Here is a 19,166-nt window from a genome sequence, read left to right on the forward strand (position 1 = left end):
TAAGGCAAATCTGATATAACATAGATGGCAGCCAAGGTGATGAACTGTATCAGTTAGGAGAGGCTATGTTATGCCATGATAACAAAAAGCCCCCCAAAGTTCAGAAGCTTCAAACCACAAAAGTTTATATCTCTTTCAGCTGCACCTCACCTGGTCAGTAGGGAGCTCTGCTTGTCACAGTCTCTCAGAGAACATAGCTTACATCTGGGACATTGTTAGTCCTTGTGCAGATGGGGGGGGGGGGGTGTTCTGCAGCATCTGTCACTGACTAGTAAATGGTTCAGCCTAGAAATCACACTATGTATCAGCCACTCCCACTTAGAATTCATTGATTAAAATGGTTTGTGAGACCCCACCCAACCATGAAGGGATCATGGACCCAAACTGTGGACAGCTAGAAATATGACACATAGCACCAGTGACCACCACAGTGAGCCCAGAAAAACGCTAAGTGACTGAAAAGGTAACCAGTCACCTAGTGAGGACAACACAAATGTCAAAGGTGTTTGTGAGTAGTTTGAGTGAAATTGTGCAGAAAGGCAATATTTGTAAATCAATACATTGTTTTATGTGGTAGTTAAAATATGTATTTGCAAAAAATAATAGATTTATGCAATGTAATGGGAAATCTTCTGCAAGTCAAAATGCAATATATAAAAGAAAAGATTGGGTAAATATATATGTAATACAAATGACAGGAATTTGGCTAAGTTCCTTAATTTAGAAAGAGCTCTAACAAATCAATAAAAAAGATGAAAGAAAAACATAGGCAAAGGATATTATCTTTGGGGCTTGGGGCTTTGCTGGGCTGTTCATAAAGCAACAAAACAAATGAGCAATAAGGATGCAAAAGGATCAACTCAACTGGTCATGGAAAAATATATGACGCAAAATAACAAGGTCCCATTTTGGCCCACTAAATTGGCAAACTAGTTTTTTAAATGTATGATTCTAAACCTTGACCCACAGAGGCTGATTGTGGAATTCTTACACACTACTGGTAAAAAAAATAAATTATTAACAAGCTTTGAGCAGTAGTATAGCAATATGGATCAAGAATCTTCAAAGATTCATTCCTTTTGCTCTAAATTCCCCATTTTAGAAATTCTGCCTGGAGAGCCTGGGTGGCTCAGTTAGTTGATTCTTGGGATCATGAGATTGAGACCCGCATCAGGCTCCACACTCAGTGCCTCTCCCCCTCCCTCCCCATTATGTCCCTCCTTCCGCTCATACTTGCTCTCTCTCTCAAATAAATAAATAAACAAATAAACAAACAAACAAATAAATAAAATCTTCAAAACAAAACAAAAAAAAAGAAATTCTGCTTAAGGAAATAAACAGAAATACAAAGACATATTTTAAAATGATGTTCATCACAGAACTTTAAAACTTAGAAACAGCCTTCCACATATGTCTAAGAAAAGGAGTAAATAAATTATGTAATGGCTACTTAATAAGACTAATAAAAATTATAGTGTAGAGGAATATTTAATTACATCAGGAAATGTTAATAATATAATAGTGAAAATACATTTGAAGCAGGGCCACAAAAGTGGGTATATTTTATGATCCTAATTTCATTCTTAAACCTGTCTTTATACGCTGCATTTATATATTAAACTGGCAGGAACCCACAACATATCACCAGGGATTTTCTATTCATGGAATATTATCAAGGATTTTTATTTTCCTCTTCAGGGTCTAGATTTCAATTATTCTACAATAAATACAATTTTTGCAATAAAAAATGCAATAAATTTTTTTTAAAGTATGTCAATGTACTAAGATGTCAGGATGAGTGGAGAATAAAAAATTAGTATAACCGAGTGTTTAGGAAGAGGCAAGCTATTGTCTCCCTAGTATCTCCAGGGAGGTAATACCAGTGGATCAGGGCCCAGTTTGGTCATTCACCCAGATCACTATGCTTTGATCAGCAGGAAGAACTCACTTGGGCTCCATACTTCTCAAAGTGGGATTCTCATCTCCTGTCACCAGCAGGTGACATGCTGAGTGGGGGCACACAGAGCCACATCACCAGTGTCTAGCCAGAGCTTTACTATAGCTGACAGTAAGCAATTTGTGACATTATTTTTATATTATGGACAAAATACAAAATCTACATGAACTTTTAAGAAATTAGCGGTGAGGGGGTAATGTCAGCATCATGGCAGTGTGAATCATTTCCTTTGTTTCTCCCCTTAATTTACAAGTAGGGAATCCATAACCCAGTAGGAGTTCTTTGCACAGCACACCAGGACTCCAGAAAGAAAGAATCCTACATCTGTGTATCTGAAGGTGGGTGGATTGGACCTTGTGGCTGAGGCAAAAACAAGAGAGATGCAGCAGAACCGGGGGAACAGCAGCAGTGGTGCCTGTAACCCCAGCAAGCCTGGGAGTGGCTGTGGCTCCAGAGACAGTGGTATCCCCAGTAACCCTGGGCAGCAGCAGCAGCACCTATGATCCCAGCACACCTGGCCAGTGCACCAGCGACCTTGGCAACCTCAGCACTGGTGATGACACCTGTGCCCATGCCCAAGTAACTCTGACGGTCTCAATGACCCCTCCAGAAGAGCAGGTGGAGGGTGGAACATGTATGTTCCCAATACAGCCATAAAGTGCTTAAAAAAGAGGAAACAAAACAAAACAGCAGGTGCTATGTTGCCACCTGCTGGAAAACAAAAGAATGGCCTCTAAATCCCAACCTGTTGAATTGTTAAACTCAAACAAAATTTACCTATATAACAAAGATATTCAGTACTTCAAAGGCACCAGCAGAGGTACACGTCAAACACCACGAAAAATCACAGTAATACGGTATCACCAAAAGACAATGATGGTCTCCTAGCAACCAGTCTCCAAGTCACCAATTAGGAGCTAACTGATAGAGAACTCAAAGTAGCTGTTATGAAGAAACTCAGCAATCTCCAAGAAGACTCAGAAAAGCAATTTAATGAGCTCAGGAATAAAATTAATGAACTGAAGGAGTGCTTGGCCAAAAAGATTGAAATTCCAGAGGTGAAGAAATCAGCACATAAGATGAAGAATGCATTAAAAAGTAAAAGAGATAGAGCAGATCAGACGGAAAAGAGAATAGGCGAGCTAGAAAATAGAAATCTAGAAATGATTCCGGTGGAAGAAAGAGAACTAAGATTTTTAAGAAGCAAAGAAACCCTGCAAGAGCTATCAGACTCCACTAGGCGGACCAACATAAAAATAATGGGTACACCAGGAGAGAAGGAGAGGGGGGCAGAGGATTATTTAAAGAAACAATAGCTAAAAGCTTCCCAAACCTAAGGAAAGAACCAGACAAAGCAAATAAGTCCACAAAGCTAATAGGTCACCTTACTATCTGAATGCTGGAAGACCCTTTTCAAGACACATTATCATGAAGCTGTCAAAAATTGATGATAAAGACTCCTAATGTCATCCAGGAGGGAAAAAAATGTAACCTGCAGAGGAACCCTCATTGGATTATCAGCAGATTTCTTCAACAGAAACTCTACAGGCCAGGAGAGAGTGAAATGTCATATTTAAAGTATTGAAAGATAAAAAATTCCAGCTGAGCATACTCTATCCTGCAAAGTGACCCTTCAGATATAAAGGAGAAAAGCAAACAAAAGCTGAGGCAGTTTACCACCACTGGACCTGCCTTACAAAAAAATGTTGAAAGAAGCTCCTCTACCTAAAATGAAAAGAAAAAATACCCCAAATTTTTACTAAAGTGATAGAGAAGATTATAGAGTCAAAATTATAATCCTATTTTAGAATAGGGTGTTAAATGATTATAGTATAAGTTTATAAGAGAAAAGCATTAAAAATAAATATCGCTACTACAATTTGGCAATAAACTCACAGCATAAAAAGAGCTAATTTGTGACAACAAAAGCATAAAAGGGAGGGGGGGGGAGAAAGTGCCAGAACCTGTATAGTCAAATGAAGGTAATTTGCTATCAGAAAAAAGGACTATTTTATCTATGAGATATTTTATACAAACCTCATGGGAACTACAGAACAAAATCTAGAGCAAAGATTTAAAAAGGCGGTGGTGGGACTGAACAAATTGTCATAGAAAACCACCAACCTAAAAAGTAAATAAACCACGGAAAAGAAACAATGGAGATACAAACCAATCTGAAAACAAAAGATAAAATGGCAATAGTAAGTCTTCATATATCAATAATCACCTTAAATATAAGTGGATTGAACTCACCAATCAAAAGGAACAGAGTGGATGAATTAAAACAAAGACCCAACTGTGTGCTGCCTTTGGGAGACGCTTCTCAGCTTCAAACACAAACATAGACTCAAAAGTGAAGGGGCAGAGGATGATACTCCAAGAAATGGTAGCCAGAAGAAAGTGGGTGTAGACACACTTATACCAGACAAAATAGACTTCAAGCCAAAATTGGTAAAAGAGACAAAACAGGTCATTATATAATTATGATAAAGGAATCAATACAGATCTTCCACCACTTACAATGGCTACAGACTGATAAACCCATCACAAGTTAAAAATATAAGTTAAAAATGCATTTAATGCATCTAACCTACCAAACATAATAGCATAGCCTACCTTAAATGTGCTTACAACACTTCTATTAACCTATAGTTGGACAAAATCATCTAACACAAAGCCTATTTTATAATAGAGTTGAATATCTCAGGTTATTTATTGAATACTGTACTGAAAGTGAATAACAAAATGATTATATGGGTACAGAATGGTTTTAAGTATATCAATTGTTTATCTTCCTGATCACATTGCTACTGGGAACTGCAGCTTGCTGCTGCTGCTGCTGCTTACCTTCATGAGACAGTACCATACTGTAATATCACTAGACTGGGAAAAGATTAAAAACTGAAAATTCAAGCAGCCCAGATGGCTCAGCAGTTTAGCACCACCTTCAGCCTAGGGCATGATCCTGGAGACCCGGGATCGAGTCCTGCTCAGGCTCCCTGCATGGAGATGGCTTCTCCCTCTGCCTGTGTCTCTGCCTCTCTCTCTCTCTCTCTCTCTCTCTCTCTCTCTCTCTCTGTCTCTCATGAATAAATAAATAAAATCTTTAAAAAAAACTCTGAAAAATCAAAGAATGGTTTCTACTGAATGAGTATAATTTTTGTACCATCATAAAGTTGAAAAACTAAGCCAAACCATCATAAGTCGGGACCCTCTGTATATCAAGAAGATATAACAATTATAAATACATATACTCCCAATATCTGAGCACCAAAATATATTATACAAATACTAACAAATCTTAAGGAAGAAATATACAACAATACAATAACAGTAGGGGGACTTCAATATCTCACTATCAGCAACAGAGTGATTGTGCAGACAGAAAATTAATAAGGAAACATTGAACTTGAACACATCTTAAACAAATGGACCCAACAGACATATATAGAAACTTTCCATCCAACAACAGAATGCACATTCTTAAGTGCGTATGAACATTCTCCAGGATTGATGATATTATAGGCCACAGAACTAATCTTAGCAAATTGAAGAGACTGAAATCATATTGACTATCTTCTCTGACCACAATGACACAAAATTAGAAGTCAACCAGAGGAAAGTGAGTAGATTCAAATATGTGGAAACTAAACAGCGTGTTTCTAAAAATAATAATAATAATGGGTCAAAGAAAAAAATCAAAAGGAAAATTATCTTGAAACATATTAAAATGAAAATCCATCATATCAAATTTTGTGTGCTGCAGCAAAAGCAGTTCTAAGAGGAAAGCTTATAGCAATAAACACATATATTAAGAATAAGAAAAATCTCAAACAACCTAACTATATACCTCAAGGAACTAGAAAAAAAGGAACTAGTCAAGCCCACAGATAGCAGAAGAAAGGATATAGTAAAAATAAGAGCAAAAATAAATGAAATAAAGATCAGAAAAAAATAGGAAGTATCAACAGAACTAAAAACTGGTATTTTGAAAAGATAAACAAGTTTAACAGCTAGACTAATTCTTTAGCTAGACTAAGATAAAAAAGAGAAGACTCAAAATTTGAAGTGAAACAGGAGCAATTACAATGAATACCACAGAAATATGGAAAATTGCAAAAGACTACTACAAATAGTTATATGCTAACATATTATATAACCTGGAACAAATGGATACGTTTATAGTAACACACAACACTCCTACAATGAATCAGGAAGAAACAGAAAATCTGAACAGATCAATAATGAATCAAGAGATTGAGTCAATAATTTTAAAAATTCCCAACATGGAAAAGTTCAGGGCCAGATGTCTTCACTGGTTAATCCCACCAAACAGTTAAGGAGTAATTAGCACCAATCTTCCTCAAAGTCTTCCAAAATTTTGAGAAGAGGAAACATCTCCAAATTCATTCTATGAAGCCAGCATTACCTTGATAGCAAAACCAGATAAGGATACCATAAGAAAAGAAAACTATAAACCAATATCCCTGATGAATATAGATGCAAGTATTCACAACAAAATATTAACAAATTGAATTCAAGAATACATGAAAAGCATTACACACCATGATCAAGTGGGATTTACCCTTGAGATGCAAGAGTGGTTCAATATATGCAAATCAATAAATATAACTCATCACATCAATAAAATGAAAGATAAAACCCAAATGATATCTAAATAGATAACTGAAAAGGCATTCGACAAAATACAGTATCATTTCATGATAAAGATCCTTAATACATTGGATATAGAATACATTGGATTGGAACATATCTCAACGTAATAAAGGCAATATACAACAAAACCACAGCTAACATTATATTCAATGGAGAAAATTTGAAAGGGTTTCCTCTGAGACCAGGAACAAGGTAAAGTTGCCTATTCAATATAGTACTGGAAACCTTAGCTACAGCAATTAGGGTAAGACAAAGATATAAAAAGCAAATTAAGAAGAAAGAAGTAAAATTTTTGTTATTTGATGATGATATGATCTTATATAGAGAAAATCCCAAAGAGTCAATCAAACTGCTGGAATTAATCAATAATTTCAGTCAAGTAATAGGTTAGAAAATCAACTTACAGAAATCAGTGGCACTCCTTCACACTAAAACAAATTGCTGGAAAGAGAAATAAAGAAAACTACCCCAGTCATAATAGCATCAAAAACAATCAAATACTTAGGAATAAACTTAAGGAAGTGAAAGATCTATACAATGTATGCTATAAGACTTTGTGCAAAGAAATTGAAGACACAAATGGAAAAGCATCTCATGTTTGTGGATCAGAAGAATAAATATTGTTAATATGGCCATACTACCCAAAATCATCTACAGATTCAATGCAACCCCATCAAAATACCAAAGAAATAATCCTAAAGGGCAGCCCTGGTGGTGCAGCAGTTTAGCGCCGCCTGCAGCCCAGGGTGTGATTCTGGAGTCCCACGTCGGGCTCTCTGCATGGAGACTGCTTCTCCCTCTGCCTGTGTCTCTGCCTCTCTCTCTCTCTCTCTCTCTCTCTGTCTTTATGAATAAATAAATAAAATCTTAAAAAAAAAAAAAAAAAGAAACAAAGAAAGAATCCTAAAAATTGTCTGGAAACACAAAGGCCTTGAATAACCCTGGCAAACCTGAGAAGAAAGACCAAACCTAGAGATATCACACTTCTTGATTTTAAAGAAAGAATACTACACAGACATATTAATAAAAACAGTATAAAAACAAAAATAGACATATAGGCCAATCAGAATAAAGAACACAGAATTAAATCCTAGCATATAAGGTCAACTGATATTCAACCAGGAAGCCAAGAACACCTAATGGAAAGATAATTTCTTCAATAAATGGTCCGGAGAAAAAAATTAAAAATTAAAAAAAAATGGTCCTGAGAAAACTGAAGAAACACATGCAAAACAATGAAACTGGATCACTATCCCACACTATTCACAAAAATTAACTTAAAATGGATCAAAGACTTAAAACAAAAACAAAAAACAGAGTACAATGGTGGTAACCAGGGGATGGAATTGGGGCTAAGACTCATGGTGTTTAGGGGTACAAACTTGTAACAAGTAGTAAAGAAGCCATAGAGATCCAATACACACACAGTATAGTGGATATAGATAATAATATTGCACTCTAATGATGGAATGTGATCAATATTGCTTCAATGGCAGTCATATTATAATATAAAACTGTATCAAAGTAATACACTGTACATCTTAAGTTTATAAAATGTAATGTCAAATTTATTAAGTAATAATAATAAATAAATTTGGGGCTTGTGAGAGGCTGCTTTAGGCTATGCCCTTAAAACCAGCAAGGTCCAACTCACTGCCCTTTGCCATTAGGTAGTACATGCATATGAAACTTCCTGCTAGATGCTAGTCATGAGCACCAAAAATGTCTCCAACAGTGCCCCACACACCCTGGAGCACCAGGTCACCCTAGGTGAAAAACTCATTACATGAAAACTTTCAAGAGACACTAAACTCCCACTAAACCCCCAGGAAATCCCTGATTCAAAGACAGAATTCAAAGTGGAGCTGCACCATGTATTTTACTTTGTCTAAATGCACTTGCCTTCTTAAAAAAGTAGAAGGGGGAGAAGGGCATTCCAATGTAAAGCGGTGCGGCAAGTCTGACTGCCATTCTATTATGTGAGCATGTGCTACTAAACACAAGGTCATAAGGTGGGAGGGTGCCAGCAGCCAGCCCACCCTTGAGGGCCCAGCTCCCCTGAGGAGTGCAGACTCCTGCACCATCTGCTCCTGTGTCTCTGGGTGAGCCTCCCATACCCCAGCTGGTCTTTGGTTCTCCTTTACCACCTGTTCTCTGGATAAAAATTCCTCTCTGGAACTGTCCAGTATGGCAATACTTGCCTGACAGAACTTTGATTGATACAGTGTATTTATTGGGATGTTAAATTTGTAAGGTAACTTGGGGGAAAATGGACATCTCTGTGATGCTTTCTTTCTATATAAGAACATAATGGGTTAAATCTTCCATTTGGTCAATGTGTCTTTCCATTGGGTCTTCATCTGTGTCCCTCCATAGAATTTCAAAGTCTTATTTAGTTCTTAGCTCTTTTTTTTCTTTTTTTAGTTTCTTGAGTTTCTAAGTATTTTACCCTTCATGTGGCTAACAAAATGGTGCTGCATGTCAGATTGCTTTAAGGATTAACCTGCAGTTATATGTAAAGTACTTAGAGCAGTCCCTAGCATACAATGAGTGCCATGATAATGCTTTTTCTGATTATCATCTTAGTTTCTTCCATTGCATTCTTCAACTGATTATTGTTGGAATATGACTCATAGTTGTTCGGTTGCGATTTTTGCTCAGCTCCTGTTCAGTAGAAGCTGGAAGCAGAATTGGACCTTGGGGCATCATTTTAACAGGAAAATGAGGCATGCCAAAACAGCCAATCCCATATGGTTATGAGAGACAGAGCTCTCAGTTCTCTATACATGCTCTTTTCCCAAGCATCTGTCCCCAGACTATTTGATGCTGATACCCAGTCATTAAAAGCATGGCTGTAACTATTACTACCTCATATAAACGCACATACACACATCTCTTTGGAAAACAAAGCTTAATATTCCTAGGAATCCCAGTATCCTTGTGTATCCATGAGCTAGGCTACACTCCCTAAAACTCAGTAGTTTAAAATAACCACCATTTAAACCCTGATCATGGGTCTCTGGGTCAGCTGGGTTGTTCTGCCAATCTGGGGCAGCCTCAGCTCTTCCCACCTGGTCCCGCTCATGCATCTCTGGTCAGCTGGAGGGTGAACTACAGATTGGCTGGTCTGGGGTGCCTTCCTTCACACGTCTGCTGGCTCTCGACTGTCAGCTAGAGCAGTGAATGTGACTGGGCTACGTCTCTCATCAGCCAGAAGGCTAACTCAGGTTTGCCCCATGGTGCAACAGAACAGAGAGAACAGATACAGAGCTCCTTGAGACCTATGCTTGGGCCTGACAACAGCACTACTTTCTATCACTTTCTCTTGGACAAACCAAAGACAGGAAGCCAGACTTAAGGGGTGGAAAATAGACCCTTCCTCTTGGTGGGCAGGACTGCAAAGTCATATTGTAGAAAAGGCATGAATACGGAGAATCCTGGAGTCCAAATCACCTCCCACACACCTGACTCCATGGTGACAACGCTTCTGGTGCTGATTCCTTAATTTAGTAAAAGTTGCTTTGTCTCACTAGCAGCCCAACTGTGGATTGGGTCAGGGGAAATTCCACATTTGGTGGCTTCACGCATTTACCCTGATTCACATTTCTTTCACTTTCATTGGGTGCCACTTCTTGACACTGAGCCCAAATCTGAGTCTGTTGGAGAGTGCGATCCCCTGCACCAAGCTGTAAGGATGACACACTTCCCTCTCTGTCCTGGTTTCTGAGAGCTGGTTAAAATGTCATATAACATAGTGTTTAAAAGAATTCTAGGGCTGCCTGGGTGGCTTAGTCAGTTAAGAGTCTGACTCTTGATTTCGGCTCAAGTCATGATCTCAGGGTCTTGAGATCAAGTCCTGGTGGGCTCTGCCCTGAGAGTCAGGCCTGCTTGGGATTCTCCCCCCTCCTCCTTCTGCCCCTCCCTCTCCCAAAAAAGAAGCCTAGCATAATCCAGTCAGGTAAATGCGTGTGTACACCTGTGCACATATATACATATGATTTGCTTGATTTGTATATTTTGAAGTAAAACGTGTATTTTAAACCTGAATTATCTACATATGTATGTAACTGTGCATACAAAAGATATATAACTATATATAAAAAACTAAAGATATATCTAAGTATCTTTTACATCCTATAAAGCTAAGTATAAACATGTATGTACACTTACATTCTTGCTGAAAAATGTCTGAAAGGAGGAACAAGAATTGGGCAATAATGATTACGAGTAGGAAGGGTTTTTCTTTAATTTTCCGTTCCGTATACTTTGATTTCTTACATGAGGATGTACTACCTTCAAAGCTTTTTAAAAGCAGTTTGCTTATTAATTTTAAGGTGATTCTGCTAGCTTGTCTTACCGTGTTACCCCCAGCTCAAATAATACATTCTGGTAACTTCGTATATTGAATCCTCCCGGACACAAGCAGGAGACTCCTGGGGCCCCACGGGCGCGGTGTGGCCCTCGGGGCAGCGCGGCGGGGCCTCCAGCTCTCTCCCGTCCCCACCCAGGGCCGCGGCGGCAAAGGCAGCATCTACGTGTGGGCGTCTGGGGACGGTGGCAGCTACGACGACTGCAACTGTGACGGCTACGCCTCCAGCATGTGGACCATCTCCATCAACTCGGCCATCAACGATGGCAGGACCGCCCTCTACGACGAGAGCTGCTCCTCCACCTTGGCCTCCACCTTCAGCAACGGGAGGAAGAGGAACCCCGAGGCCGGCGTGGTGAGTGCGGTCCCCCCACCCCGCCCTTGATGATGCGGCGGAGTGTTCCTGCGCTGCGTGACATCATGCACAGGCACTGGGTGACATCATGCGCCACCACCGGTGACGTCACGGGAGGAAGGGGCTCTGCTCTCCTGCCCTCCAAGAATCAGCACCTGTTTTGAGGTTCCAGAGATCCACTGTCTTCCAGGCCTGATAATGCTTTGTTATAAGGTAGAGCCATGCAATGTGCAGGTTGGGAGCAAGAACTGTGATCCCTTTCCAACTCATTTTCCATAGATTGTCTTTCTTGTTTATTGTTTTGCATTGCAAATAGTGATGAACTCTGATGATCAAAAACTTGCCCCAGCACACCACTTATAAAGACAGCTAATATTAAGAACTGGGGCATCACACCATTGCGCCATCTGAGCCAAGAGCCCATGCATTTACTATAGTAGTTAAAAAAAAAAAAAATAGCATCCCTGGATGGACTTTTCTAGGGCCATAAGCCCTCTGGGCACACACACACGTATTTTTTTCAAGGTAAGAATAGTGGTTTCATCTTGTTTTAAAATATGTTCATATGTGAGAAAACAAAAAGGTTAAGAATCCCAGACTTAGATTATTTATTGTGTTTTTCTGAGCAGCTTTTCCTTCCTGGACAGCTTGATAACATAGTGAATTTTCCAAGCCCCTTTAAAATATGTGTCTGGAGACCATAAGGAACCTTTTTGGATCTCTTCTTCTCTCTGGGTATTTCACTCACATATCACCTTTTCCTCAGACCTCCAAGCCTGGGATTTGGTAGGTGGCTGATAGTCCTACTGAGCTTCATCTTGATTGGCCACCCACCTCAGCTGGGGCTTCCCAGGGGAGGACAGGAAGTCAGCACACAATCATCATTACCAACCTGTGCTCCAGTCCCAAATTCCTGCCTGGACTCTGCCTGGCTCTCGTGTGAGCCAAGAGATCCCTTTACCTAAAAGGGACACAGATGTTTGTTACCTTGGCTCCCTGAGTCCCAGTATCTCTCCATGAGATATAGAGAAACATTGTTTTTAATGGCCTGCTTTTCTAGGCAGACTTTGGCTGAGCGTGTTTATTCTTCCCTTTTTGGGAATGCCAGCCTTGTCTTTGCGAAGGGAAAAAAAATGATGCAATGGTGGGTATTCCAAACCAATCCCAGTGCAACAGTACTCACCACTGTCTTGACCTGGTGATACTATTGACTTGTCACTTTCCACCTATTGGTTTTCCTGTCAGGACCCAGGAAATAAATTTCTCTCTAGTCTCTGGAATAACTACAAATATATTCCTCTGAACAATTAATTGACTTGTTTTTATCTTGTGAGCACTATAACTATAATTGATTGTTCCTTTTTGCACGGGCTACTAAGAAGCTCAAATAAAATTTATGGCAAGGTAGATAGATGGATGCTAAGCTTATCATTACCTTCGTTTTTCTCTTTTTTCAAAACAAGGCAGAGTTTAAATGAAAGAAACAGATAATTCTCTGCTTCCTATTGTTTTGGGATTGAGAGTGGAGTGACTTATTCACTCATTACTGAACATCTTCCCTTCCAGGCAACCACAGATTTGTATGGCAACTGCACCCTGAGGCATTCTGGGACATCTGCAGCTGCCCCCGAGGCAGCTGGAGTGTTTGCACTGGCTTTAGAGGCTAAGTATGTTTCCATCTTGGGGCTGAGGGTAGACTAACATGTGTCTCTCCACCCAATACCAGGGGTCCATGGAGGCAAAAGTGGGCATGAGAGCCTGTAATGGTCAGGGTCGGTGAACTGTGATGGTCATTTCTAAATGAATCATGGGCCCCAAATGATACATGCGCACACATGTGCACACACACACACGAACACACACACACACTCCACAAATAACATCCCCAGGAGAGTACAGTACTAAATAGGGACACATAGATATTTCTTTCTTTGTGAAAACCATCCTATTGCCTCTCTGGATCCTTTGGCTATTTTACTCCAAAAATACAATTAGCTAAATTAAGGAAAGCTACTGCCAAACTGATATCCAGCAAGCTATTTCAGAACCTGTGGCAATCAGGGTGCTCCCACTCAAGATTTGTTAACTTATAAGGTGAACTCACTTTTAGCAAAACCACACAGTGTAGACCAGGAATTGGACTTTACTGAGAAACCTTCCCAGCTGCAGGTGAGAGGAGGCTGTCCTCTCTGTTCTCATGATCCCATGGAGAGGCCACATACTGCCTAGACACACCTTGAATTTGATCCTTAGCAGAGACTCCTGTCCACCTGCAGCTCTGTCTTTGGAGTGCAAGCCAGAGGCTGGCCCTGGGTTTGAGGAATGAGCATGTGGGCTTCCGGCATCCACCCTTGTGGTGGGAAGGCGAATGCCCATGCTGCAGGGAGCTGTTCAAGAACGCAGCACCAACAGCTTGTGAGAAGTTGGATTCAGGCTCCCAGGGAAGGGGAGTTGAGTTCCCATCCTTGCCAGCTGTTGCTGGGCAACGGGAGCTCCTAGCATCCGTCTCCAGGCAGCCCTACATGTCTCTTTCCATATATATACTGTGTTTCCTGACTTCCCAAGGAGGTAAGAGTTGATTCCTAGATAGGAAAGGACTTTGAAAGATTTTCTAGTCCAACACTCTGTTTTTAAGCAGAAAAGGCATAATTATCCTCCTTTTACAGATAAGGCCCCAAATTGTGAGTGACTCTCTTTTTGGACCAGGCCGAACTTTGATTCTTCTAACAAAAGTCAAGTGGAAAACTTAGGATTCCAGGAGACACTGGTTGAAGTGTTTCTCTTAAGTGCAGAGATCAAAACTCCCATCATATGCGCATTTCCTGAAGATAAAACTGTTTATCTCCAGGCCTGTTGGGCCCTGGTGTCAGAGCTGGCGTGGCTAGGGGCAGACAGCAGGAGCCAGCTGCCTGCTGCTGAGCCTTGCAAGAGAACAGGGAGCCAGAAGTGATCCAGAACAGAGAAGGGGGTTCTGGTCACCCTTTAAATCTAAAAGGGTAGATAGACCGTGACTCAAAGTCTCCTTGCATTTTGGCAAGCAAGAAGTCAGTTGCCCAGGCCTCTATGCACACAAAGGGACCATCTAAATTAACCAAAGTAATAGAGCAAGGCTGCTGGATCTCTGAACAGGTTCATGGGCTCTGCACCAATTATTCACCATTCTTTGACACACACCTGCAAGATAGCCTTACAGAAAAAAGTCACAACAAGGGCATGCTTTGTTTTGGAATGGTGGTCATGATTTAAATTCTCCATTGCCATAAGGAGGGAAAAACTGATACCTAGCAATAGTGGTTCAAGCCCATCATAGAAGCTAGTCCTGAAATTCCTCAGAACACCAACTGCCTGAGGTTGGGTACACACTCAAAGACAAAAGCCGGTGCGAGCAGTTTATTAAAAAAGGGCTCTTAGGAAAAACCAGGCTAAAGTAGAGAAAGCAGGTTAAGGATGGGGAAAAATCCAAGTAAGGATGCAGCTCGATCCCATGGGGAGCTGGAATGTAAATGCCTCAGAATGTGTTGTACCTCAAGGCAAGGATTCTGGGCCGCTGTGTTCTGGTGCTGGTCAGTCACTGGCTAAGAACTATGCCCGGGAAGTAAACTCCCAAGGCACCTCTGGCTTTCTGCACCTGTGGGCAGAGCAGCTCCAGTAGCCAGCAGTTAGAACAGCAGCCAAGGATGAGAACAAAATAGCCCTAAGAAAGAATTCAGAAGGAGGAGGAGGAAAGCCACTCCATGAACAGTTCTTACAGCTCATCTCTCTTTATCACGAGACAAGACAACTGGGAGTCCTTGGTGACATACGACAGCAGTTGAGGGCTGCTTGCCACTCAGAGGTCCAATTAGAAAGCTTTTCCAAAGCAGTTGGAATGCAATAAACAAATTACTCTGTGTAAATGTATGCCCATCAGGACCATGAAAGAGGAACAACTGCCCCCAGGACTCCAGGGGAGAAAAGGGAAGCCATTATTTTTATGTCCCACCCAGTCACTACTCTCATAAAGTACTTTTCTGCCAAATGCTTGAAAATAGCTTTTTGAGTCACAGGGAATATTACTCACATTTCCCAGTGTGATCAACATAAAAAAGATTTCAAATGATTTCTTTGAAGTGGGGAATGGGGCTGGAGAAGGTAGGGAGGAGGTCGGTGACTGCCACCTTCATATATTTTTGCATTCTCCTTATGAGCCAGGGCTTTCTGTGTGGTTCTAGGGGGCTGAACTAGGTTTGAGAGGTGGGTCATAGAGAGGCAACGTTCTGGCTTGAGAGAACCATCAGTAAAGTGGCCCACATGTTGGACTAGAATAATGTTTCCAAAACTGACCTTTCGGGAGATGGATTTTTTTTTTCATGTATACTCTTTATTAAAATATAAGAGACAGAGAGAAAGGTGCACAAATATTAGATACAGCACAATGACTTCTTACAAAGTTAACAGATCCCTGTAACTGGCACCCAAATCAAGAAACAGACCATTACCTAAGTACCAGATGTACTCTTTGCTTAATATTATGTCTTAGAGATTCCTCCATACTGTTGAGTGTGGTTATAAGTCCGTTCATACCATTGTGAATTACTCCACTGTATAAATGAATCCTTGGGCTGTTTCCAGTGTGGAGCTATTATGAATAATATTGCTATGAACAGTCTTACACATGTCTTTTGGTGAACATTTGGATGCTTTTCTGTTGGGTGTGTACTAGGGAGTCAGAATGCTGTGTCATGGGGTATATATGTGTGCAGTTCTCATAGGTACCCCCAAATAGTTTCTCAAGGCAGCCATTGACACTCCCTCTGGCAGTGTGAGTTACAGTTGTTCTACGTCCTTGTCAACACTTGGTATTGCCAGCCTTCCACACTTTAGCTATTTTTATGAATTCAGTGCAATTGTATTATAGTTTTAATTTGCATTTCCCTGATAACTGGTGAAGTTGAGCACTGGGGAGGTGGAGTTTTGAAAATAATAGAATCTCACATCTTAGATAAGAATATAAATCTCTGGGGATGGATGGTCCAGGAATATTTCTTTTCAAGCTATGTCCCAGGGACTCCAGGCCTGGGCATCCAGTAAAGCAAGAGCTCTATAAATCTGTGAATCAGGATACTGTTGTATGGCAGGTCAGTATCCGGACTCTGCCCCTGACTAGGTCCAGATTGGAAACAAAATCCAAATAACAATAGCTAAACTGAGATAGGATTTTATTTTTTGTCACATGAAAGATAATATAGAGGTTGGGAGCCCAGGGCCACCATAGGGGTACCACTGGGATTTGGAGGATCCAGCTCTTTCTAGATTTCTGCTCCTCCACCTGCATGTTCTCTAGATGCCGCTGGAGCTCTACCATCATGTTTACATTTCAGAAAGGAAAACAGGAAGAGCAAAGGGAAAAAGAAATCCACCAGCTGAGTCAGCCTTGCTTAAAGGTTTTTTAAAAAAGCCCCACCCAGTAGCTTTTGCTTATTTCTCATTGACCACAACCCTCATGTGATCACCGCAGAGTACAAAGGAGGCTGGGAAATGTAGCTTTGGAGCTGATAATATTGCTGTTCTGAATAAAATTCTTTTTTTTTTTTTTTATTTATGATAGTCACAGACAGAGAGAGAGAGAGGCAGAGACACAGGCAGAGGGAGAAGCAGGCTCCATGCACCGGGAGCCCGATGTGGGATTCGATCCCGGGTCTCCAGGATCGCGCCCTGGGCCAAAGGCAGGCGCCAAACCGCTGCGCCACCCAGGGATCCTGAATAAAATTCTTAATAGGGAAGAGGGAGGATAGATATGAGGGAGACAAGAGCTATATCTTCCAGCATCTAAGTGGGTGATCGATCATTCACCTCCCCTGGATCTCTGTTATCTTATCTTAAAAATATGGAAAGGACACGGAGGCAGGAATCTACTTTTGTCACCAGTCCCCACATGATTCTGATACAGGCATCTTGAGGATCACAGTCTGAAGCCCCCTGGCTGGGATAATGCAGGGGCTCCACTGTGGTTTTCTTGGCGTAGAGAACTCCCTCATCATGGCAGCCCTCCCTTTTAAAATATTGAGTTGTCTGTCTGTCCCTCTGGACAGTAGGCTCTGAGAGAGCAGGGACCTTCCTAAGGTGTGCCTACAACTAGCACAGTGCCAGGAGCTGATCTACACTTTGTGACCCTTCATGGAATCACTTCATTATGCAGTACCTTTCCATACATCTGTGCCTTATTTTACCAAAGCCTCAAACCAATGTGCTGAAATTTTATCAAATGAATTACATTGTTCCTAGTCTTTTGAATTATTTGACCAAAAAGAACCATAGAGCAACATTTTCCCAACTTTTTGATTTGAAATAAATTCGTGTTCCAACCCAACACCACACACACACAAACACACGCACACACACAAACACATACCCACATAGTTTCATGAAAAACTTTCCTATATTACATGCAATCCACAGTTATTCTTTTCTGTTCCATTCTGTTCATTTTTTAATGATAGTCCCATTCACTGGTTCTCAGGTTTAACTGTCTGGCTACTAGAATGACCTGAGAAGTGTTCACAATTTCCAAGACTTGGGTCCTGCTCCCAGAGATTCTGACTTAATTGGTCTAAGATGTAGCCTAAGCAATGGGATTTTAAATGTCCTCACCAGAAGGTTTTAATGTGCAACCCAGGTAGATATCTATGCAATAAGTTGATTTCCTGGCCTACAAATGGGTCTGACTTCCATTTTGAACAATGCAGACAATGAGTAATATTAGACACTGATTTCCAAAGTAGCAGCACCTACAAGCAGATTTGTTTATTCACTGATCAAACAGTGTACCAAGGGCTGCTGTCCTGGGCACTAGGGATACAAGTATGCTAAAGACAACATCTCTGCCATTGAAGAAATGTCAGCCTCATTTTCACAAATGGAACACCTCCATGCAGCCAACAGTCAGGTCAAGAAACACTGCCAGCATCCAGAAGCTCCATTGTGTCCCCATCCAATCCCCCACCCCAAGACTAACCACTAACCTGACTGTTAACAGCACAGATTAGTTGGGTCTGTTATATATTTTATTATTTTTTAAGATGTTAATTATTTATTCATGAGAGACACAGAGAGAAAGAGAGAGAGAGGCAGAGACACAGGCAGAGGGAGAAGCAGGCTCCATGCAGGGAGCCCGATGTAGGACTCAATCCCGGGTCTCCAGGATCAGGCCCTAGGCTGAAGGTGGCGCTAAACCGCTGAGCCACCCGGGCTGCCCAAAACAGATGGAGTAATACAGTAAGTTCTGTGTCTGGCTTCTTTTAGTTGACATTCTGTTAGCAAGATTCATCCTTATTATTCAGAGTAGCTATAGTTTATTCATTCTCATTGTAGGACAGTATTTCATGTCCTGCAAATACATCTTAATTAGTTTATTCATTTTATTGTGGATGGGCACTTGGGAACTTTGTAGTTAGGGCCTATTAACATTCCAGTACACATATCAGATGGATATATACACATATTTTTATTGGATGCATACCCAGGAACAGAACTTCTGGGCCATAGCTTAGGTATTTGGACAACATGAGAGGATATAGCCAAACAGTTTTCCAAAATGTGTGCAGTAATTTATATTCCCATCTGCAAAGTATGTGAGTTCCAGTTGCTTCACATCTTTGCCAACACTAAGTATTGTCAGTTTTTTTCATTTCAGCCATTCCAGTGTATGTTAGAGCATACACTTGGAGCAAATTTATTTGAGTAAGAAAGGCAAAAATTTTAAATATATATGTATAATGGCTCTGAACGGTGCATGGAAATCCTCCCTTGACTTGGGAGTTCATAGATGT

General features: G+C 40.7%; 1 protein-coding gene across 1 annotated transcript in view; it reads left to right on the forward strand.

Annotated features, from left to right (window-relative positions):
• PCSK2 (proprotein convertase subtilisin/kexin type 2) overlaps positions 1-19,166 on the forward strand; it is a 249,775-nt gene that overhangs the window by 216,496 nt on the left and 14,113 nt on the right. The window contains exons 9-10 of the mRNA XM_041732130.1: positions 11,143-11,358; positions 12,925-13,025. Of these exons, the coding sequence (XP_041588064.1) occupies positions 11,143-11,358; positions 12,925-13,025 (317 nt within the window). The remainder of the gene's footprint in view (positions 1-11,142; positions 11,359-12,924; positions 13,026-19,166) is intronic.

This window comes from Vulpes lagopus, chromosome 18 (genome assembly GCF_018345385.1).
Source record: "Vulpes lagopus strain Blue_001 chromosome 18, ASM1834538v1, whole genome shotgun sequence".
Classification (NCBI taxonomy): Eukaryota; Metazoa; Chordata; class Mammalia; order Carnivora; family Canidae; genus Vulpes; species Vulpes lagopus.